This window comes from Taudactylus pleione, unplaced genomic scaffold (genome assembly GCF_031769625.1).
Source record: "Taudactylus pleione unplaced genomic scaffold, aTauple2 ptg000156l, whole genome shotgun sequence".
In the NCBI taxonomy this organism is placed as follows: Eukaryota; Metazoa; Chordata; class Amphibia; order Anura; family Myobatrachidae; genus Taudactylus; species Taudactylus pleione.
In genome coordinates this window covers 19,249,174-19,274,761 of record NW_028284558.1, presented here as the reverse complement: position 1 = coordinate 19,274,761, position 25,588 = coordinate 19,249,174, and the positions used below count along the sequence as shown (strand labels likewise).

General features: G+C 42.3%; 1 protein-coding gene across 1 annotated transcript in view; it reads left to right on the top strand.

The window, feature by feature from the left end:
- The window catches only part of LRP1B (LDL receptor related protein 1B), a 1,691,377-nt gene that overhangs the window by 1,484,998 nt on the left and 180,791 nt on the right, over positions 1-25,588 (top strand). Inside the window, exons 57-60 of the mRNA XM_088474914.1 lie at positions 951-1,036; positions 2,556-2,678; positions 3,593-3,774; positions 6,653-6,852. Coding sequence (XP_088331040.1) covers positions 951-1,036; positions 2,556-2,678; positions 3,593-3,774; positions 6,653-6,852 — 591 coding nt within the window. The remainder of the gene's footprint in view (positions 1-950; positions 1,037-2,555; positions 2,679-3,592; positions 3,775-6,652; positions 6,853-25,588) is intronic.

The window sequence follows — 25,588 nt, the reverse complement described above, 5'->3', positions numbered from 1 at the left end:
AGTGATGTGTGGAAAGATTAAGCGCTGTTATACAGTATGTAAGCTTGGGAATTATCAAGATGATTTTAGGCATTATTCTTCCTTTCCATGTCTCTTATAGATCTGTTTAAGTAAAAGATTACGTTGAAGAGAAAATCTGAATCCCTGAGGATTTTGACTACTTAAACTGTTAGTGCAGGGCCTTTGAAATTGTAATACATTCTTGGCCATTAATTTTCTGATGGTCTGTTGTGATACGTATGTGTCCTCTTGCATCTTTGCCGATCGCACTACAAATGTGCGCATGCATCACGCCATGCGGTTAGCCGCGGTTGCGTGCACTATGCTACCCCATGCCACATGCTCCGTTTGAACCATGCAATCCTATGGAGTCGCAGGTGCGAATGCAGCGAGCGTAGCCACTCGCAGGGTCGTGACTTTCGCCATGCACAAAGCGATTTGCCGCGAAAGCTGCAGAGATGCAATAGGACACATCTGTATATCCAAATGTCTGAGATGTCCACCAAATAGCACTTTGCACTGGTCCTACTGTAAGTCAGGTCATGGGTGTGTCTTAGTACTACTTACGTGTTATACATATTAGTGGGAGCCGGTGATAAGCCTCATCCCCTCACTTCCAGTCACAGTGGTCACAGGACATGATCATTTCCCCTGCACTCTGCATTGTAGTTGTGACACTTAATATATAGGGCTGGTGTTAAAACTGCTGATAATGTAATAGAGAAACTTGCACCTTATTTTAGATAGACAAAGCATTCGGAGGAAGGGGGATTTCCTCTGACTCTGCACAGAACTCATACATTTGTATACAGGACTAAGCACATAATCATTCCTATACACAAATATGAATTAATAATATGTATAAGAACTCCAGCTCTTGTATGTGTATGTGTGGGTGCTCTGTGTAATGGCAACAATGAAATGAAATGTAATGTTTTGTTTGAGTTTAGTGGAAGACCCTTTCCTCCTACTGGCTGATCACCATGAAATAAGAAGAATGAGCCCTGATGGATCTAATTACACAATGCTGAAACAGGTTAGCAGTTTAGCAATATGAACATTTCTGATGATAAAGGCTGAGGAGTGGGGGTTTACATGCAAGTTCTTGTGTGCACTTTTTATGGCCTCAGGGCCTGATTCAGACCCACTCGCGAGTTGTGAGCACTCGCTAGCAAGTCGATGTTGGCCCAGTGCGCATGCGCACGATGGAGCCGGCTCCGTCGTGCGCATGCACGAGACCCGGATGGCGACGGGCAAGCCGTCACTCCGGGTCTCGTACCAAAGGGGGCGTGCTGTCGATGGTGAGTGACAGCACGCCTCCTTTGGTGGACGTGCTGGGGGCGTGGCTGCCCAGAAGGAGGCGTCCCCATGGGAACGCCTACCGTCTGGGGCCGGCCCCACTGACATCACAAGTGATGTCAGTGGGAGTGCTCTCGGCTCTGATAGAGCCGAAAGCACTCCAGGGCTTGCGGGAAAACGAGACCCTACCACAATGTACTTGTCGCAAGCCCGATGGTCGTGATGGTCTTGACCATCGCGACCATCTTCCTGGCTGCTCGCTATAGCTGTGGGTGGTTACCCACAGCTATACGAGCGGCCTGGAGGCCGCTTTAAAAATTAAGAAGGACGGCCCTGATTCAGAGCGAGCGCTCTGTCAGAGCGTCTGGCACTGAATCAGGGCTTGAGTCTCGTTGCCACAAGCCCTGTAGTGCTTTCGGCTCTATCAGAGCCGAGAGCACTCCCACTGACATCACTTGTCATGTCAGTGGGGCCGGCCCCAGACGGTAGGCGTTCCCATGGGAACGCCTCCATCTGGGCAGCCACGCCCCCGGCAATCACTACAAAAGGGGCGTGCTATCACTCACCATCGACAGCACGCCCCCTTTGGTACAAGACCCGGAGCGACTGCTTGCCCGTTGCTATCCGGGTCTCGCGCATGCGCACGACGGAGGGCCTAGGGGTTAGGCACTGTTAGGGGTTAGGCACTAAGCCTAGGGGGTGGGTTAGACTGCAGAAAGAGGGGTTAGGGTTAGGCTGTAGGAAAGGTGGTTTAGGGTTAGGGTTAGGCTACTTACCTTCTGGTGTCAGAATTCTGACTGCCAGGATGTCGCTGTTTGTATTGTGACGTTGGCATCTCAACTGCCAGGATCCTGTACCCAACCCATCATAACAGACACAGCACAATCCTACAACCTGTTTGTGTCCCCCCCATCACCATCTTTGAACTTATATAGTGATTTGAAGGATATTTTACAGTAGAGGAGGTATAGTTTATATAGTTTATCTTTATTCTGTGCTCTCTTCTCAAGATAATAATTTAGCATTTTATTCATTATTCATAATTTTTGAAACCAACTCTTTTTACTTGCCTAAACATATATTTAACATATAACACCAAATAATACAATTTTTTCTAGATTTAACATAAAAATGAATCTTTTATAAAACACTCACAAGCACTTTAATGTGTCATTATCATGCAAGTTAAATATTTTCTACCCTTTCATCAATTGACAGTTTAACAACATTATAGAAATCATTGTTTTCTTTGCTAGGGATTAAATAATGCAATTGCAATGGACTTTGATCACAGAGAAGAGGTTATCTATTGGATTGATTCTAGCAGATCTAATGGAAGTCGTGTTAATCAGATGTTTGTGAATGGCAGCGATGTAAAGGTATTACAATCACAGATATATATATAATCATTTAAGAGTTGAAGTGCAAATGTTGCCTTGTTTAATATCCAAGATATATCACTGAGAGCTGGTAAATGAGGCACAAGTCACTTGTAGCTACAGTAGTTAACAGGCTTCATTGTCACTAGTGTTGGATTAGCTGTGTTGGACGTGCACATTTTTGTGCTAGTATGGCATCTGCCCTCACAATTGTGTTCTATATTAGTTATGACGTTCTACTGTTTTACCTACTCATGTTTTCTATATCCAGCTTTTGGAGTTGTGACACACCAGGTAATAATATGTGCCAGCATTATGTGTACTAGTCAGGCAAAAAAGTTTTTCATCCAGCATATCATGCATGGTAATTAATCCTTTCAACTTCCATTGCAACAAACAGTATAATGTGGATAGATGCATAGCAACCAATAAGAGCCTGTAATTGTTAGAGTGAAAGTAAACACCGGATTGGTGAGTCTTACAGCACAGTTATGCGCAGAGCACTAAATATGAAATAAAACCAATATATATAACTTGCAATTAATTTATATCTTGATGGAGCTTGAGTCTGTAGAGAGTTGTTAAATTTACTGTATATTTAAATCTAAATTGCAGTGTAAAAAATAAGCTGACCAGCATTTGTGGGCTACATGCCGAAGCAGCCAGTATTTACCCTGCATGCAAAATAAAGAAATGTATTTGCAATTTTGCACCCATTGCAGTGCAACACGGTTTGTCCTGGTGCAAAGTTACTTGATTTGTTTATGCTTTGTTCCCAAATCCAATGTGTACACAATTATAGATGATTTGCATTCAACTCTTCATCAGGACCCATTGAGTTTATCTCCTACATTGAAGATTTTATCTTAAAATAAATAATACTGGCTTTCAGTAATCCTGTGTCTCTCTTCCAGGTAGTGCATAACACAGCCATACCTAATGCACTTGCCGTGGATTGGATTGGGAAGAATCTATACTGGTTTGACACTGAGAAGCGGGTTATTGAAGTGTCCAAACTTAACGGCTTGTATCCTACCATTCTGGTTAGCAAAAAGATTAAATTCCCAAGAGATTTGTCTGTGGATCCACAAACTAGGTACTGACCAGTGTTCTCTGACATGTAAAATGTATTGAAAATTATTTTGCACAGGGGAATTCCCAAAACACTTTTACATTTAATAGTGATACAGAAGAGAGCTGCAAGCTATTTAATAATGCAAATAACCATTAGGATGTTATCTAGTGCTCTAGCTCATTAAATATGTCACAACTAATCAGGTAAGTTGATGACCTCACTCTGGAAGTGTGTGTAATGTACATGAAGCTTCATGTGGACAACTTGCATTATTCAGTGATTTATTATTTTTACTTTTGTTGACTATTCTGCATTTCATAATGAGACCCTTTGAAAATGAGTCGTGTTGAATCATGTGACACAACAGTGGCGCATGTATCTAAATTACAAACAGATGGTCAAAATTGAGCAAAACATCCAAAGACAACCTAAACTGCCTGGAACAATTACAGTCAAATGACTCAAGATGTTGAATGTAATAGTAAACTGTGCATTGTAACTATTAATTAGACTCATAAATATCTAAATATATTAAAATAGGAAAGACTTGCCTTAGTCATTGATGTCACCCAAAACTCTAAATGTCCTGGAAAAACTATAAACTTTGCTTTGGTAGATCAGGACATTAAAATAAAAAAATTCTCCGAACAGTACAAAATTATAAAGATGTGGGTGGTCAAAGAGGTGAAAACAAAGGGGATTAAATACTGTCTGGAAAGTAGGAGGTCAAGAGTAAACAATATGGGAAATTTAGTATGTTTCCATTTTCAACATTTTATCCATGTTTATTCAATTTCCAGAATCAGCTGTTGCATGGTGTTAAGAGTTGCATCATCATCTGTATTTAAGGTGAAATTAAAATAGAGAGATTTAGACATGAATGGAAAGTGCCACAGTTGAAGTTATTTAAAGCTGCTTACAAATCATGAAGTCTATTTAGTGTGTTTATCATCAACATCAAATTGTACTTTTTCTTCTTCCTAAGCAAACTGACTAAACTGTTATATTATTTGGCTAGTTAAAATAGTTAAACTTCACTTCTTTAACATAATTATCTTTGGCAATTCACCTCCACTGCCACTATCTGTTTGAGTCCCACAAGGATCTGTTCTTTTCTCACTGTACACCTCTTCTCTTGGAGAACCAATTCCCTCCTCTGGTCTCCAGTTTCTCCTTTACACTGACAACAGCCAAATCTCCTTCTCCTCCCCTGACCTCTGTCCTTTTGTCTCCTGTAAGCAATTGTTTCTCTAGTCCTAACACTATCTAAAGTTCAACATTTCAAAAGCAGAGCTTAGATTCCCTCCTCCCAGAGTTAACAAACACCTCCTCTCAAAACTCCTTCACAGTCAAAAATACCACAATTACCTGAGTCTCCCAAGCCTGCTGGACTTGACTCTGACCTTTGGTTTATTTCTCACAGCTAGTAACTCTCTCACTACTGTTGCCTCCACCTTAGATATGTTGACAGAATATGCCTTTTTCTTACCCAAGATGCTACCAGGACTCTTATCCATTTTCTCATCATCTCCTGTCTTGAGGACTGCATCCTCCTCCTATCAGGCATTCCCTTACCCATCTATTTATGCTTCAATCCATGTTAAATGGTCCAAGAAGACTGACCTTCCTCTCCTCTACTTGCTCTACTCATGCTAAACCACTTTGAAAATCCTTACGCTGCCCCTGTGTGTCCTGAGAATCCAGTTTAAAATACTCACAATTACCTATATTGTAAAGCTATCACCACTCATTAATGCTGTCCATCAAATATCAAATGATAAAACTCTCATTCGCACTCTCTTAAATCTACCACTGGCGCACTCCTCTTATTGGGGTCTGTTTACTAAGTCTTGGATGGAGATAAAGAGAATGGAGATAAAGTACCAGCCAATCAGCTCCTAACTGCCATGTCACAGACTGTTTGAAAAATGGCAGATAGGAGCTGATTGGCTGGTACTTTATCTCTGTCCACTTTATCTCCATCCAAGGCTTAGTAAATAGACCCCAGTCTCTGGTAACCACATCTCACTTCTGCTTACAAGACTTCTCCCATGCTGCTACCCATTTATGGTATTCCCTACCACACCCAAGCAGACTCTCCAACAGTCTTCAACTCTTTAAGGGCAGGATGTACTAAGCATCACATTAGCAATGCGGTACATCCCGCCTGTCTTCGGATACATACTATGGTTCATTACCGCGGTATGTACCAAGAATATCGCAAAGGACAGCTCTCGTGATAAGAGCTGTTCTTTGCGATGCTGCCGGGCAGAGGAACTTCCGAGTTTAACACCCAGAATCTGTAAAACACCCCAAAAAATCATATTCACAGGTTTTACGGCTTTTTCACATTTAGTACATCACGCCCAAAGTGTTCTCTGAAAATATAAACTAATGCACTATCTCAACTGCCTCAATCATCACACTTGCTGCTTTTGTTTTAGTTATTCCAATTAGAATGTAAGCTCTCTCATAAACAGGGTCCTCCCTATGAATTTGTTTTCATGTCTGAATTAATTTTGTTCACCTTGTGTGTCCTTCATTAAGCATGTCCTGTTTTCAGTGCTTTCTGTGCTAGGGAGAACTGTGGTGCCTTTCATGATAATGAATATATAATTTATACTGAATATTTCATAGTGATATAGAGGGAATGCTAAATGAATGGTCAGGAACTATGAAAAATAACTTTATGGGGAAATAAATAATAGGTTTTAGGATTTGTTTGTCATTGAGTAACTTGTAATGTTATGTAAATACATCTTATTAAAATGGTGTTTGGAGCCAGTTACTTTAAATGACACAGCAGTAGTGTAATAAAAATGTGAGCCTCATACTGTACTCCTCCATGTAGAATAAATGGAGAACTCATGTAAACATACTGTTTATTACCTCTGTATAGATATTTGTACTGGATAGACTGCTGTGAATATCCACATATTGGCCGTGTTGGAATGGATGGAACCAATCAAACCGTTGTCATAGAAACGTTGATATCTAGGCCAACAGCCTTGACAATAGATTATGTCAACAAACGAATCTACTGGGCCGATGAGACTCGTATTGAATTCTCAGACATGAATGGATTTCATCGACACAAAGGTAGGTCTACAATTTAACAAGACAAATAGTGTAAATTGCACATTGGAAATATTTTATAGGAGTTGTGTATAAAATCTGTTGTTTGCAAAATTCATTTGTGAGGGTAAACAGAAAATAAAAAAAAGAAAATGTTAGAATGAGGAGACAAAGACACAAGGTTATTTTATTTTATATATATATATATATATATATATATATATATATATTTATATATATATATATATATATAGAGAGAGAGAGAGAGAGAGAGAGAGAGAGGCTGATTGACCTTCAAAACAAACTTTCAAATACAGTGTTGAAAGCTTACTATAGCCTGCTTAGACATGTTTTCATTGTGGTTGGCCATTTATTTTGAACCCTATGTGTGGGCCTCAGACATTCCAGATGTTATTGATTTTCCTGATTAACATGTTCAGGGATGCACTATGCAGAGAAATGCTGTCAAACCGCCCAAAATACCAGCATGCGCTGTCCGACGAATGTCCCCACACCGCAAAGGACAGTTCTTATCGGAGGAGCTGTCCTTTGCTTAAATCATTATGCATATGGCATTACTAAATGTCGGTATGCATGCGATGATTGGTGGGATGCATTGCATCCAAAATGCGTTACTTTATGCATCCCGCCCTATGTCATTGGTTGGAAAGGGTGGTTTGATCAACCAATATGTCTGGCTCCTATTGCCCAATGGGCAAAGGTGTTTGTTCATCATATGGGCTGGATGCACTAATTCTGAAAAATCTGGTCAACCACATTCTCCATATGCATCCAGCTCGGAAAAGCATAACTTGTTCCTGATACGCAACGCCATCTATAGATGGTGTTGCCTTTATAAAAGCCTATGGGCTTCTTATCCAGAGGGATAAAATAGGATTCCTCCCAGGGTGCATCACGGCTCGCGCATGCGCAGAATGACAACCCGGGTCATAAATCCGGAAGTCTCCCCACCACAAAGGACAGCTCTTATCGGGAGAGCTGTCCTCTGCTTATATCTGAAGGCATACGGTGTTAATAAATGCTGCTCTGCTTGCACTCAGTGACTGGGACGCATCCAAAATGCGATGAATGATGCATCCTGCCGTATACATGCCAACTGCATAGCATCGTGTAAACAATAATGCATGGCACAAACATTCTGTATTTTGTAATAAAATAAAAAAAAGAAAATATGAGATTATTTGAGGAAAAGCTATAGTGAAGAATGTACTCAGAAAAATATTCTTAATTGTATTCGGCGTCAATTAACATGTGTCTTCTTTAAAGGTTAATAGAGTTTAATATTTTTCTTTGAACATCTTCAAATTATATTCATATGTAAAAATGTTGCATTTTAGTTGTACATGAATGTATTTAACCTGTATATGAATGGAAGGTCCAATATTAACTTCTTCAAGCTGAATATTTACATCTTGCTTGTTGAGAAATTAAACTCAAGGGCTATAAAGGTTATTTGTTTTTAACTGCTGTATATTCACTTTCAATGTCATTCAATTTAATTAAAGATGAGTTGTTTTGATTCCGCTCATGTTTATAAGACATAAATGCATTTATGAAAGTGCATTATGCATTTACAAAGTATAACTGGGTTACTACAAGTCAGAAAATTATTTCACCTACATTCTTGAATTTCTATGAGCTATAGATCTGCTTATTACATATTACCTATTCTTTTGGTACCTTGAATAGGCAATATCGCATGGATGCTTAGATTTCCAACTACAATAAATTAATTTTAAAGTGTACCTTCAGCCTGTACAGTGGATAGTGGAAGCAGACTGTGGTTTGAGCCAATAATTAGTCTATTGGTGCCTCATGCCTCGATTAGGTAGGCAGATCCAAAAATTTGATTTTGTTTTAGCCCACAAAATAACTGTCTCCACTCAGAGCCTGATTAAGACCTTATATAACCCTGGGCAATATACTAGTTTGGAGCCCTTTCTCCCTTCTGTCAAAAATAGAACAGATAAAAACAGGTTAGAGTAACCTGCACCCATGAATGCCCACTGGGTTACTGGGAGCCTAAGTTGCCTAATGGACGATTGAGCTCAAACGCTACTGCGAGAAAGGCACAGACTATGATATACTTTATAACTGGATTGACCTGCCCATCTCTTGTAACTTCTGATGGACTCTGCTGCCATTACAAGTTGTATTATGTAACTCTGGCCCTGATTCAGAGCCGGACGCTCTGACAGAGCGCTCACTCTGAATCAGGGCCGGCCTTCTGTTTTTTTTAGAGCCGCCTCCTGGCCGCTCGCATAGCTGTGGTTGACCACCCACAGCTATAGCGAGCGGTCAGGAAGATGGTCGCGATGGTCAAGACCATCACGACCATCGGGCTTGTGACGAGACCCTTGTGGTAAGGTCTCGTTGCCGCAAGCCCTAGAGTGCTTTCGGTTCTTCCAGAGCCAAAAGCACTCCCAACTGACATCACTTGTGATATCAGTGGGGCCGGCCCCAGACGGTAGGCATTCCCATGGGAACGCCTCAGTCTGGGCAGCCACGCCCCCAGCCCGCCCACCAAAGGGGCCGTGCTGTCACTCAACATCGACAGCATGCCCCCTTTGGTACGAGACCCGGAGCGACGGCTTGCCCGTCGCTATCCGGGTCTCGCGCATGCGCACGACGGAGCCGGCTCCGTCATACACATGCGCACTGGGCCACCATCGACCCGCTTGCGAGCACTCAGCGCTCGCGAGCGGGTCTGAATCAGGCCCTCTGTATGTTGGAATGTGGAACTCTAAATTATTTTGGAGTTAAACCACTTGTTTATATATTTTCTTGTTTCCGAAATTGCTAAGCATTAGAAGCAGATGTTTTAACAGTAATGGATAAAATCTGCAGAGAAAGTTGCATAATTTAAGCATAATTGAATGTAAACTGTTGTCTGCCGACACTTTATTCAAGTCACATTGGGGCTAATCCATAGTACACAAACCCGATGGTTTGCGAACAACTCTGATGTTTGAAGATCTGTGCATGTGCAGGATCTGTACTTCGAATGTGCAGATCACCTTATGCCAGCTCACTCACAGGCTGCAGCTATTTGGGGGCGGAGCAGGGGTTTCATCAGTGAGCCTCCCAGAAATGAGGGGAGTGTCAGCTCCGTTTACTGGGCATACTGAAGCTGGAGGCTATGTCGTGGTACGGAGCTTTACTGGCTTCAGCTGCATGAAGGTTACTCAGATGACTGATGATCGTGCAGAGTGATCTGATGCTGCATCCTTGGATGCAGCTGCGAATCACAGAAGCTGGCAGGAGGTGTCTATTTACACAAGACGCCTTCTGCAGCAATACTAATAGCGTACAATTCTGAATAAGGCCCCTTGTATGGTACAAATACTGTTTTTAATGTTAATAGATTGAATTTTATTTTATTTTTGTTTTTGAATGAGGAGTAGAGAAACGTACAGCAGCTTTTGAATTGTGTGATGTATCAGACACAAACATTCCCATTGTTTCTCCCCTAAAGGCATTAGTTATGTTTCTATATGCAGGGTGCCACTTTTTTCACTCAAGGAACATCGGGCATTAGCAACAACGTGTAATTTTGCAGAAGTTTAAATTGCAAAGAATAGATGTGACCAGCAGTTTCTTTCAGTATTTTTTAAATTAACTAAAAATCATGTCACTGACTATTGTTTCAATTTAAGAGGTCTGTGGTGAGTATGCATTCAACATGTTGACCATCACTGTGTCGACTGTCATAATGTCGGCATCATTAATGTCCTTATTATGAATGTCGACAAAATATACCAAACCTATGTGGTGCTGTTCTGCTCTACAGTATGCCAGGCTCTAGGGCAAGGATGTATCAAATACCACATACAGGACACAGTTTGCGAGAAAGCTCTGTCATTGCGAATCCTCTCCCCGCACTTCTCCGGTTATTTTTCACACAAAATACTCTGAGAGTGTGACTGCACATACGCCAACTGCCAGATTCATTCATTTTCCACTCTTCTGCTCTGAAAGTCACCAATTGACATGATCATGCTTAACTTCCTAAAAACACTCTTGTCTTATAACTGGCTGAAATCACAACGCATATTGTGATTTTATTATTGAGCAACTCAGGAAATGGCAACTTATCTATATAATAATCTGGCATGGTCAGTCCCTTCTCCTACATGCATGTACAGTGGGAGTAGGTGCGTGTAGCCCCTCCATCAGCTCCAACTGCAGCGTGACCAGGCAGACCCTAAGCTAGGTACACACTATACAATATATCATATGATATATCGTTCCGAGGTGGATCAAAACAATATATTGTACGCATCTGATCCATCATTCATCGTATCATCCCATCTGCTGTTCTGGTGCTGTTACATGCATCATGTAATGACACACCACACCATCGTACACCGGATCATGCAGCTTTATATGGCGCTCACGATGTATCGTTACATCGCATTACACTGTCGCTGGGTCACACATCGTATAGTGCGTACCCTGCTTTAGTCGGAGGACCTCACCACTCTGCCTCGGGAAGGGGTTAGTACAGTGGTTCCCAAACTTTTTTGAATCACGGCGCCCTAGAGTATCAGCATTGTTGTCATGGCACCTAAGCCAAAATTTTGTTATTGAGAAATTCAGACAAAAATGTAGTAAAGTGAAGTAAATTGTGCTTACCGGTCATCCTGTCATCCTTAGCTTCAGCTATGTAGTGAGTGACAGGTTTGTGCTTCTGTTTGTCTACATATTTACATTACATTGACCATAAATAATTTGATTTGGTACTGGACCACCAACCTGAGGCACCCCTGCAAGTGTCCCGAGGCACCCCAGGGTGCCGCGGAACACAGTTTGGGAACCACTGGGTTAGTATATATTGTGTGTAGGGGGCTGGGCAAGGCAACAGCCAGGCTGAGTTACCTGGCTTATGTAGGGTCCTTTTACTAGTTTTATAATAAAGAATTAGTGATAGTGAGGGTGATACTTGCAAAACCAAGATTGTCTGATTCATTACTTTATTCTAAAAAGTCATAACCTAAAATTGAAGTGTTTGGGGTCTGTTTGGGGACCGGGTATTATGGGAGTTCGGATGCAGAGGAATATGACTGTAGTAGTGAATTCTCTCATGGGCACCGATTATATTTCACATATTATATTTCAGTATTTTCTTCGAGGTAGTCAAATTTGTAAATAGCAGACTTCAACATTCAAACTTATATAAACTCCATTTTTGTGTGGCCTATTTTCCATGCAGCATAGACCAGCTTACTGTACACAAATATAAAATCATATATTTTTTTTTATTTCTTTAACATGTTACAGTTCTATTAAAGCAAATTAATGTTAATAATTTGTCTACCACAGTTGGCATAAAAAAGGCACAATAGACAATAAAATATTGAGTTCAATTGTGGTCTCCAAAGTGGAAGCACAACTGCTTTCCAATGGAGGCAGACATATTGTGGTCTGAATTCATGATAATGTAGCCTATCAATTTCACTAAGAACCAGTGACATCACTCATACATGTATGACGTTTTTGGAGACTGAACTAAAATTCCTGACAATGGGGCTTTTCAGTAAACGATGTGTAGTGTTCAAAAAGGAATCGTTTAAATAAGGTTGCAGGTTTTTTTTGCACTTTTTTAAATCTTTATTATTTATTTATTGACAGTTTTTCATATAGCTAAAACATATTTGTCCTTCATCAGTCTTTTGGTGCATGCACACGGTCAGATTTTTCTTCAGAATTGAACGATAACGATTTAAAAAATCATTCAATCGTTCATATCTGAAGGAAAATCTGACATATCTGAAATGTCTGTACGATGAACGATGCGCGTTCCCGATGGTCAGATAACGATATCTGACATCTGATGTGTTTGCAGTCAGATTTGGACTAGTCCATTAATTTTAACGCAGTCAAAAATCGTTCATAGTTCAAATAGTTGGTTAAATCGTTCATCAAATCGTTCAATCGTTCATCTGACACATCTGACAAATCTGACCGACTGTAGTGCAGCTAAGGGTTGATTTTTGGGGCGTGGGTCCCCTGCATTGCTTTGGTTGGGCTGCTTCAGGGCATCACATTATATACACATTTTTCCTTTCTTTCACTTTTAGCACTTCCATTGTTTGTTTAATATATATGTATTATTTTCACATCTTTATTTCTCACCTCCCTACATGCAGCAGCAGCTGCTCTTATCTATCCTACTTTTTTACACTTCACCTTTCCTTATTGGAGTGATGCCCTGGGGTGGCTCAGCTGGGCTGGTTTGGGGGTGTCCTGCACTCTGGATTTCAACCCCAGTATGTTAGGGACCTACCCTCAGAGGTTACCTGGGCGCGGTGGGTAGGCCCATAACCATGGCCATGATTATGCCAAAACCTATTTTATTATTTGCAAAATGCTATTGCAAAATGTATTATTATATATAATGAGTAATGTTGGAGCTGTGCATCTGTAAATCTTTTTTGTAAATCTGACCGTGTGTATGCTCCATTTGTCATATTTTCACTGTTTAGTTTAGTACCTCTAAGAGATGTCTTTAAAGTGTATCAAACTCTAACTTTTTAAACTTCAAAACAGAAATGAAATTGGTTATGTTGTTTTGAGAGCCAAGCTAATTACTGCAACATTGCTTGATACAGATTCATACAAGCGGGTTGAGAAATGTGCACAGCATTAATGACTATTAGCGATAGGCGAGAGCGAAGACAACAATTATTAATCAGTCATCAATAAAATTTAGGCCAAGTAAGCAATATCCATTTACGGTTTTTATGCATATTTGATGTTGTGTATTTTACGGGTTGTTACTTTATAACAATAGCAAGTGCTTTTGTTTACAACACTATAAAACCTAATAGCAAGCAGAAACTTAAAGCTGGTTGCCATAGGGATGTATCTCAACCAGTAAAACATTGAATTATATTGCTTTTTCCAGCAGGCTTGACAGCTAGGATGATAATCACTGCACTTCACTGGAACTCATCATAGCCAACAATTATAACACATTTTGACATAATGGATATAAGCTTTATTATATTTTTTACTAATGTCTCAAGCCTTTGGTATTATTTCTGGAAGTTTTGTGCATTTGCCAGTTAGAAATATACTTTACGTCACTCACATCCAATCCTAGTCACTTCTCACCAATTATCCACCTTTGTAGGAGTGTTGGGGAAAAAATAAATAATTATCTCCAATTTTCTTTTTGTTACAGGATTCTTTGCATTATGTTTCTTGTAAGATGTATCAATACATTATAGATGTGAAAGGTGGGATGGAGCTGCAATATGTTGCTATGCGCTTCATTCCCTGTACAATGAACGCTGTTTGAGTATTGATAGTATTGATCCCTATGAAATATACATTGGGCGTGATTCAGAGATGGACGCAACTGCATTTGCTCTTGCTCCTAACTCTGAGTCAGCCTTAGTGTGTCTCTTAATTTGATCAATAATTCCTTATAATTTGGTGCACTTAAAATGCACCTGGCAATATACCATGAGCCTAAAGTAATACAGTACATTATTGTAGTCCCGAATGGATTAAAACCATTATGTGCCACAAGTAGCAGTTGAGCCTAGGATCCCACTCCAGATTTTAGTACCTGTTGAAATAATAATAATTCTTAATTCAAACACACAGATCACCCATCACCTCAGGTGTTTTATTATATGTAGCAAGCCTCATCCTCATGTCCAAATCAGTGCTTTAATGGGCATATGCATTAACAGATTTTTTATGACACTGCGCTTTCTGCTTGGCTTTAAAATTTTGCAATCATCACCCATATGTATTAAATGAGTTTGGGTACGGGATACTGGTGGCCGCGATGCCGGCGGTCAGAATAATAACAGCGGCATCCCGACAGTCAGAATCCCAACACCTTGAAGGTAAGTATGCTAACCCTAAACCTCCCCACCCGCAGCCTAACTTTCCTCCCTCTGCAGCCTAACCCTAACCCTCCCTGCAGCCTAACCCTAACCTTCCCCCCTCCACAGCCTAAACCTAACCCTCTTCCCTCGCAGCCTAACCATATCCCTCCCCCTAGTGCCTAACCCTATCTTCTAAACCTAACCCTCCCCCTGTGGTTGGTATTCTGATGCCAGGATTCTGTCTGCTGTCAGAATTCCGGCGCCGGTATTCTGAGTGCCGGCATCCCGATTACTGGGATGGTAACTACTGCATATCCTGTATTAAATATAACTCAGGAGATATCGCAAATATCTCCTGTGTTAATAAAGTTCCTTCTGACCTTCTTTCCGGTTCCACTGTGCTCAGATTTTTTTTTTTTTCGGAGCTTTAAGTAAAAAGTTAATGCCATATTCATTTTAGCAGAAACTGCATGGTGGAAAGGCATCTTTTTGGATTCCTCTTTTGTATCAATGTAGATCCACCTGTTCTGACTCCTGCGCAGATATTCCAGATCCAGACATTGCAGAGGATAAAAATCTGTCAGACCTCCTCACTACAACCGACCTCCTTACTACTGTATTCTAAAGTCAAACAATTATTTTGAGGCTTTTTTGAAAGGTTATTGGATATATATAATTATATATATATATATTTTTTTTCATGTAGTATCCCCCTCTTCTGCGCTTACCTGCTGCTTTTTCCCTGGTCATCTGACCCCCCCCCAGTGTCCCATGTTGCCCTGCCCTGGGTCGCTGATCTTACCAATAACGCTCCCTCGGGGCTCACCTGGCTTTCTTGCAGACGTTGCCAATGAAGTTCATGTGATATTAAATTGGCACACTTCAGACCACTAATGCCTTTATCACTGAGACAGCCACAGTCATGTACGCACAAAACATTTTCATTATTAGTACAAATGCACCTAAATCTCTAGGTCTAAGGACCCTTCACATAAATCTCACCACTGTTCACAATTTGCAGGCTATTACATTTGGGCATCTGTGTTTAAACAGCTAAATCGTCTCCCCAATTTTATTAAAATATACAGCAAATATCTAACCCCAAATACATATACAGTTTCACGCATTTGCTCCCCGAGCGTGAGCATGAACAGATGTACGTTTTAAAAAAGATGCATTCGGCTTTAGAACCCTAGCGTAAGCGCCAAGCTAACCTCAGGAGCAAAACCGCGTATACACCACAATAGTGGTGGATATACTAGAGATATAGGACCTCATTCAGAGAAGAAGCGATCGCTCTCTCTGAATGAAGACGGGCGCTTCTTGTTTTTAGGTGCGGCCTCCTGGTCGCAAGCTAAGCTGTGGGTTGCCACCCACAGCTTAGCTTGCAATCAGGGTGATGGTCGCGATGGTGGTCACCATGGCGACCATTGGGGCTTGCGACCAGACCCTAAGGTTGCGTCTGGGCATTCGCAAGCCCCAGGGAGCTTCCTGCTCTGATCGAGCAGGAAGCTCCCCACCGACATCACTGATGAAGTCAGTGCGGCCGCCCACAAAACGGAAGGCGTTCCTAAAGGAACGCCTCCGTATTGGAAACCACCCACCCGGCCCGTCTACAAAAAGGGGTGAGCTGTCGATCAACATCGACAGCTGCCCCTTTTGTAGTGAGATCCGGAGCCAGAGAGTTTCTCTCTCGCTCCGGGGTTTGCGCACGTGCAGTGCGCAGGGCCACCCATCGACCCGGTTGCGAGCACATCGGTGCTTGCGACCAGGTCTGAATGACCCCCATAGCTTGGCAGTGTTACTAGTTAATGTAAAAGTCATATTTATTATTGCATTACCCTATTTGGGCACAATATAATAATGTAATGAAATGTCATTTACAATATAGAATATTCTCTTGATAATGTTATTAATAAAAGCTAAATTAGCATTTATGGAATAGAGTGTAATCATATTGTATAGCAATCACTAATAAATAAAGTACTCTTTAGTGGCTGGAGGGGTCAATCCAAAGATCATCATTATCTCATTGTACCTTCCCTCCGTTACTCACAAGAGATACGCATCCTAACATTTACATATGTGTCTGTATTCCCAGGGCCAGATTAGCAATAGGGAGGATGAAGCGACAGCTCCAGACCTTCAGATTAAAATAAGACCACCATCATGACAGTATGATGGGACCAGCAGTCCAACTGGCCACACGTTGGCCATAAATAATTGTAATGATTGTATTCCTATTTTCCTTACAACATTATGCAATATTTCTACTTTTAGGTATTTATGGAGACATTTGGGCTGATAGTGTAGGGGGTGTACAAGTCACATGGCACTAGTCACACTCACACAACACTGGCTACACCTCCTCTGCTTTTTACAATAGGCCCTTCATCATTTTCAGCCACGGACCCATGTGGCACTTAATCCGGCTCTGTGTGTTCTGGTCTATGGGCCTGATTCAGAGCCGGACGCAGTTAGCGCTCGCTCGTCCAGAAAATAGGGGTGGCTATTCAAATGAACCGTTCGCTGTTTGCGGTCTGTTCACGCCTCTAGGTCTGAACGTGCGAACAAAACTTGCGGTCGTTTTTTGGGAAACTACGCCCCCTGGCCGCTCGCATCCAACGTCATGTCCGCTATTTATTAGATTAATCGAGTACATCGAACAGGGTATGAGCTGCTCGCTATTCTTGTGGTTGGTTTTTGCTACCACAATTTTGCGAGCAGTTCTGGCTATAAAATAACCCAGTGACGTGGTCAATGACGCTGCTGTTTTAATTATGCACACCCATAAAACGCCCGTTTTGACCTTTAAGCACGCCTGCGATCGGATCTCCACTCCCCGTTTTCAAGCACCTTCCCCTGTTACCACCCACATACACCTCTTTCTGTCACTCAAATTATCAGGCATTCGCTATTTTGCGAGGACATGAATTTCGACCGCACTGACTGGTTCGCGCATGCGTATAACGATCCGTACGCATGCGCAGTTGGGCAAACATCGCTCGGAGCGAACGAGCGGCCGCTTACGAGTGGCTCTGAATCAGGCCCTATGTCAGCTGCAATTGCATGAACCTGCCCTTACTGTTTTTAGCCTGTGCCTGCCAGCCTATTTCCTCTCTCGTTCCAAGTGTAAAGGTGCGTACACACTAGATAATTTTTTTAATGATTTGCCCAATTCCGATGCATCGAAACGACAAATCGTTCAAATCTTCAAGTGTGTACGCAGTATGTCATGCAGTGTGCGCGCCCGTGGGGTTGTCAATCGCATCATGAGGTCGGCCCTACATGCTGCCCAACCTGACGATGTAGCTGACGACCCCAAGCGGCGGGATACGACATATCAGGCGGACGGTCACCGGATTGTCTAGTCAGCCAGTCGCATCACTGGGTATACACGTAGTTTAGTGTGTACCAAGCTTAAGATTCCACAAGGCCTGTGTATGCGTACATACGCTCGCTAAATACTAGGGAGCTAATGCAAAGTTAAATGTACTGTATGTGGCTTGAGCACCGTTTATCACATGCAACGAGTTTTATCACTCATTGCGTATGATTAACTCGTTGATAAATAGGCCCCTAAGTTTTAATGGAAAAAAGATGTGCTTCAGGACACCATTTGAAACACCTTCACTAAATTTGCCCCCAGTTATAATGTCAGAGGGGCAGGCTGGAATTTAAAGTTTTTGCCTTCCTAGGCCATTTATTTTAACACAATGCTTCATAGGACAAATGCTTGCATTCTGCTAAATTAGAAATGTATTTTGTAGATGTCTCCTGCATCTGTACCTAGACATGTGCAACATATTGAATTTCAAACAGCTGAAAAAGTTAATTTTAAATGCTTTTTTTGATCCCTGTGCTTTGTAGAACAAACTATTACCTAAACAGAGAAACACAGTTACATATCTGTCACAATGGGGGCCGATTCAATTCAGCGCAATGCTGAATAACCCCGTGATGGAGTATCCAGGGCAATTTAATTCACCGGCTAAAGGACTTCTTTTCACACCCTCCTGAGGGTGCAAGCAGAAAACTGACTAAAGTGCTGGCTGCGATGCTGTATTTCAGCTTAGCACGGCGCTAACAGCCTCTTGGCTGGCACTTTAGTTACAGAATGCCGGTTAACACAACTGAACACCTAGCTTTAAGTGCCCTAACTGGCATTCTCCAACTTAAGTGGCTTTTGTTGGACTTAACAGCGCGGTGAATTGAATAGCTCCGGGAACTCCTTCCACAGCTAGTCGGCATCGCATTGAATTGAATCGCCCCAAGTGTTTACAAGATGAATGTATTCATTCATTACATATCATAGTTACATCATCTGGAAGAACTGTAATTGAAAGGAAAGAAAAGAAAACTAATTATAATCCCCATGACTTCCTGTCCTTCAAACTTTGCTCCCAACTCTTAACGAAGAACATTTAATCTAATAGAATAGTTTCTAAAGGAAGGAGAGAATTTCCCACAGAGACTTTTCAAACGGGTACATAGTCTTAAATTGATATGTTTTCTAATGTTTAAGCTTCAATCTGAATACTTAAACAGATTTTCCTGGTATATCTTTGAATAACAACTCAACTGGTGAAAAGTAATTTAAACTGTTGGATGAAAGTCAGATCGTGTTATTAGACAAGTACTGTTAGCATCAGAATACTAATTTATCAAAAAGTTGCCTGTGGTTAACTTAAAACTTTATTTTTGTAATTAACTTCATGTAAGACTTTGAATTTGAGTCAGACACAAAGAAAAAAAAAAGTTTTTGTCTTTCATTGCCGAATTGTGTTCTTTAAACAACCTTTTTTCCTCTATAAACTGTGGTGTTACAAATTAGTTTTTGTTATTGTCATAAGAGCTGGCTTTCATGATATAAAGGTTTTATCTTGCATCACTGGTCTATTATGATAAGGCAGCGGTAGGCCTGAAATGGTCTCTTTTCAGTCAATGATATATGCCATAGAAGCACCAGGATCTTTCAGTGTCACTTGCTCACAATTTCTCATTTGTTGTTTATTAATGCAGAAAGTTTAGCATTGTCTGATTATCAGTAGTGTTATTGTTACACAACTGTTCTTAAAACAGTCATTGTCATCAGATTATTATGATGAAAGGTAACTAAAGGAGTTTTGATAAATAACATCTGAAAAGACAGCACTGTGGAGCTCATTGAGACCCGTTTCCTAGATGTGTTCACTCGCTCGATTCGAATGCAAATTGCGAAGGCAGGGCGATCGCATGGCAAGGCATCAGCACGCCCTCTATGTCTTTGAGTGGGATCGCAATGTGTATGCAGACATTCACTGGCCTGTCTTAAGACCCCCACTTGCACATATCATCTCCAGGAAGTGTATGCAACAATCGGTACATCGGGTAACATCGGATGCGATCGCAGCACTTGAGGTTGACCATACCCTGCCGCAAACACTGCGATCACCTCAGTGTAAAACACAGGCAGGTGACGTGTACAATGACGCTCCCTCTAACTTATGCGCGCTTCTAAAACACCATTAGGACGTTCAGGCTTGCCTCTGTTCGCACATCCACTCTCCCCGTTATTAATGGCCGGCCCCTGTCACCACCCACAAACGGCTTCTCCTGCCACTCACTCTGGTGGGCTATCTATGTGCAGCGAGCGAACGCATTCTGATCATTCGCAGTGGTTCGCGCACATGCACTGCGATGCATATGCATGCGCAGAATGCAAACAAACGGCTGGCTGCGTGCGAACGCATCCTAGCGTGCGGGTCTGAATCAGGTCCTGTGTTCATTGTAAATGTACAAACAGATTTCCTAAATTTACCTGTTGGTAAAGTAGAATCGATTTCACAGTCTCATTGATTTACAGGAACTATAGTGGAGAGCAAAAGTAAATTTTTTATAGTTTGTATCTAGGTAATATTGATTACAATGGAATTGATATGAAATACCGATGGACGGGATGCCGGCTGCCAGTACACTGACAGCGGCATCCCGATAGTTCAAATGCCGACATGGGGACGGTGAGTGATGTTCCCCTGTCCTATTTACCCCTAACCCTCCTTTCCTACATCCCCATACTAACCTTCCCTATCCCGCACCCTAACCCTCCCGGTAAGTGCCTAAACCTAACCCTCACCCTTAGTGCCTAACCATAATCTTCCCCCGGTGGTGCCTGAACCTAACCCCCGCAGCCTAACCCTAAATGCCCCTGGGGTGCCTAATCCCAACTCTCCCCCCGTGGCTGATACTTACCTTTCCCCGGTCTCCTTACGACCGGGATGCCGTCTGCCGGGATTCCTGCGTGGGCATCCCCAGTCATATCGGGATTCCATCGCCGGTGTTCTCTCGGCGATCGAGAGCCAGTGTCGGCGTTTCGGCAGACGGCATCCCGGTTGTTGGGATCTTAACCGCATCCTGATTACAATAGATAAATATAAGATGACAGAGGTCTATACCATTAAGTACATCTACAGTATAGTATACACAGTATTACATTAAATATTTCCCTCCTTTACAGGGGTATTCAATATGGGAGCGATAAGTCCGTTTTTGCATTAATATCGCACCTATGACGTCATTATCGCAGGTTTTAGTTTTACACCGTATTCAATTTCAAAGACTTTTCGCAGGTTCGAAGTGCAGAATTGGGGTTTAGGGGTGCAGGCTTAAAAAAAATAGCCTGCACCCCTGGGAATGACATTTAAAAGAGAACTGTGTCAAAAAAAAGTTTTAAAAAAAAATACGGACACCCCAAAAAATGAATTTAAAAATTGGGGTGAAAAAAAAAAAAATGGGAAAAAATTGTTTAACAATAGGGAAATAAGTTCAGGGCTATTCTGCAAGTATGCGGCAGGTGTTTTCTAGAATAGAATTATAGCGGCAGGTGCACAATTGCAGAATTTTTTAAAACTTACTTTAGGGACATCAAAATATGCTAGTACCCATTTTCATGTACCCCAAATTTGATGGGACCACTTAAAAAAACGAAAAAAATAACCTAAGTGCTCTTCTGCAACACTTCTTCAATGTCGGGAAAAAACACCTGCTGCGACTATTTAAATCCCCTACTTTCATTTAAAGGCTAAAACAGAGGTACCCATAGTGATCCCCCATGTTTTTACAATTTTAGGGGGGTCCTACAATTTTTTTAAAGAAAATTTCGTAACTTTATGCAAATCCAACTTCGCAGGCTCCCGTTTTCGTTAGTTTCATATTGAATACGGGGATAAGCGCGCGCGTGCCCTATACTTTAACGTAGGTAAAAGCTCCGATATGAAACGTAAACTTCGACAGCGAAGTTTACGTTTCATATTGAATACCCCTCTATGGCTTCTTAAATGTTTTGATTAGTACATATCCTTCTACTAAATCCCATGGTTATCTTTTTCACCTGTGAGATTATATCATCCGGGCAGGGCCGGCGCTTCCATTAGGCAGCTTAAAGCAGCTGCCTATGGGCGCCGGGTCCTCATGGGCAGCTCTCTGAGGCTGGGACATAGATGCAGCTCTTTCCCGTCTGAGGCCGCCTCCCTCCTAGCGCGTGGTGGTTAAAATATCCATCCGGCATAACAAAGTACAAACTGCAGCTCAGAGGAGGGCTACACTAGCCCTCCCTGCACGGCATACACATAGTTTGTCGGTGCCATGTGACGTCACCGGTCAGCGCCAAGCAAGAAGCCCGGCGCTCCTTCTCTTTCAGTTCAAGCGAGGGCTGCTGCTGCCCGCATGCCCAACTGTGGACTGAGGTGTCTGTTAAACAGTCTGCTGGTTGCTGCTGATTGGGGCCAGAGAGCACAGATTGCCAGCATTACATGATGCTGGCTGCTGTAGTGCTGCTGTGCTGATCACCAGGTACTGACATATTATATATACAGTATATGTATGTACATATATATATATATATATATATAGTCCAATGTTGGTCCACACTCATGTCTGGGGTTTCCAATCGCTGGGGTAACTACCCATATGGGATCACCTGTATCCCTGCATACAAAAAATGAACGGAGGGGGGTGCACTCACCAGTCTTCTAAAATAAATCTTTATTTCACCTCATTAAAAACGATTACAGCATCTCAATAAAGTTCCGACGTTTCGGTCCTATCCATGGACCTTTGTCAAGGTACAATCCCAAGCAGTGCATTGCACCTATATATACCTGAGTCCAATAAAGAAACTCCTCCCTCACAATAAAGATGATGCAATCGATAAAAACAGTATGCTACAATAGATCAGAAAACATACAAGGACATCAAAACATCTTAACTAACTATACAGTAATGTCTATCTAGAGCTATTAATATAAAAAAACGTGTTCATAAACACGTTCATACAACAAACCTTACAGCCATAATCGAGCTGCATCCCCCGCTGGCGTGCGTGTCAACTCCTCCCATTTCCTGTCATATGGAACGCAAGCCAGTCCGGCAGTCATAGTAACCACTCTAGCTACTTCCTAGAGCTCAGTTGTAAACAGTGACGCATAGGATGACATAATCCCAGCGTGATACATACAGAACATGGCGGACACAGCTAAACAACCAAACAAATTTATATCATATTACATCTCATTAAATCAAGTATGAATGATGCTATCATAGCCATCACATAATGGCTCATTGTTCAATAGTCAGTGGAAATGTTAACATACACGCCCATTCAGGGAATGCAGCCCACGGCCAACCAAGATATTAACAACACAACAAGAATTTATAAATAAACTCAATGCTAGAATATTATTGAAATATAAATAAATATTTTTGATTTTTTTGATTTTTTCATTTTATTATTATTATTTTTTTTTTTATGGCAGTGTTGGTGTTCCTGTGGAGTTTGTTATTTGTTATTTTTCATTTATTATTTATTTTATATTTTTTTTGTGTTTAATTTTGGTTGTATTTATAATATTAGGATTTCCTCTCTAATATTTAAATTAGGGATGAGCGGGTTCGGTTCCCTGAGAACCGAACCCACCCGAACTTCGGGGATCCGGGGCGATCCGAGCCCAAGCTCGGATCTCCCTGTCTGCCCCGGATCCCTCTCCCGAGGCAAAACCTCGAGATCTGCTGTCGGATCTCGAGGTTTTGCCTCGAGCGGCCATTTAAAAAAAAATGCCTTTGCCTTTAATGGGCAAAGTGCTGATTGGCTGACAGAGCCGTCTGTCACGGCTCTCAGCCAATCAGCATTATGGTGCTAATTTGCATGTAGCACGGACTCGTGAGATCCGTTCTACATGCATCTGTGTGATTGACAGTGACACAGAGCACAGATGGGTCAGTGAGACCCGTCTGTGCTGCTGTGTATTTCAATGACACAGATGCACGCACGGACCAGGAGATCCGTGCTACTTGCATCTGTGTCATTGACACAGAGCACTAACGGGTCCGTGAGACCCGTCTGTGCTGCTGTGGTAAATAAAAAAAAAAAAACCTGTGTAAAAAGAGAAAAAAATGGCGTGCCCCCCCCCCAAAAAAAGAGCAACCAGCCCCGGGCATTAGTGACCCAGTGCTGGGTGTGCTTAAATACAGGGGACAAACGACATAGGGGTCCCCTGTACTTAAACACAACCAGCACCGGGCTAGTCAGAACCAGAGCTGGTTGCCAAAATACGGGGGACAAACGACGTAGGGGTCCCCCGTATTCTGCGCAACCAGCTCTGGGCTCTGATCCGGTCCTGGTTCTGGAAATACAGGGGAAAAAAATGAGTAGGGTTCCCCTGTATGTTCCAGAACCAGCACTGGACTTTTTCTAGCGGGGGGCTGATGCCACAGCCAGGGGAGCCCTTTCACCGGGCCCCCCAGCCGCAGCATCAGCCCTGACCGCTAGTCAGCCCAGGCCGGGGATCCCTGGAGAGCTGGGGACCCCCCCAATAAAGGGGTCACCCTCTCCAGGGCTCCCCAGGCCCATGCTGATAGCCCGGGGCTATCCCCACCACCCCTGGTGGCGGTGGGTGGCGGGTTGATTGTGTGGTGTGGTGTAAATAAAGAATATCAAACATTGTCTTTACAAGTAGAACTGCAAGTCCCAGCAAGCCTGCCCCGCATGCTGGTACTTGGAGAACCACAAGTACCAGCATGCAGGGCATTAAGGGCCCACTAGTACCTGTAGTTCACCTGTAAAAAAATGTTTAAAAAAAACACAGGACACACACACCGTGACAGTATAAGTTTATTAAACATACATACACACACACACACACACACATGTACACATACTCACCTATGTAACCCTGTAGCATCGGTCCACTTGTCCGGTAAAGTATCCATAGGGGACCTGTGAAAAAAAACATACTCACCATCTCCTATGCGAGGTTCTGTCCTCTTCGTTCCAAAGTAGGCATCCCCGGACTTGGCAAAAAAAAAAAAACGAAAACGCGATCCACGAACTTAGTACCGTTCTATAGAACGGTACTTCCCGAATGAGAGCTTAGCGGCGGGGTATCACCATGGAAACCCCGCTGCTAAGCGTTCATTGGCTGAGAGAGGCCATCTCCCGTCTCTCTCAGCCAATGAACGGCTCCCTCCATTGTAGTCAATGCTGGGAGCCGCAAGGTTATTAAAGTTTACCCTGCGGTTCCCACCATTGACTACAATGGAGGGAGCCGTTCATTGGCTGAGAGACGGGAGATGACCTCTCTCAGCCAATGAACCGCTTAGCAGCGGGGTTTCCATGGTGATACCCCGCCGCTAAGCTCTCATTCGGGAAGTACCGTTCTATAGAACGGTACTAAGTTCGTGGATCGCGTTTTCGTTTTTTTTTTTTGCCAAGTCCGGGGATGCCTACTTTGGAACGAAGAGGACAGAACCTCGCATAGGAGATGGTGAGTATGTTTTTTTTCACAGGTCCCCTATGGATACTTTACCGGACAAGTGGACCGATGCTACAGGTTACATAGGTGAGTATGTGTACATGTGTG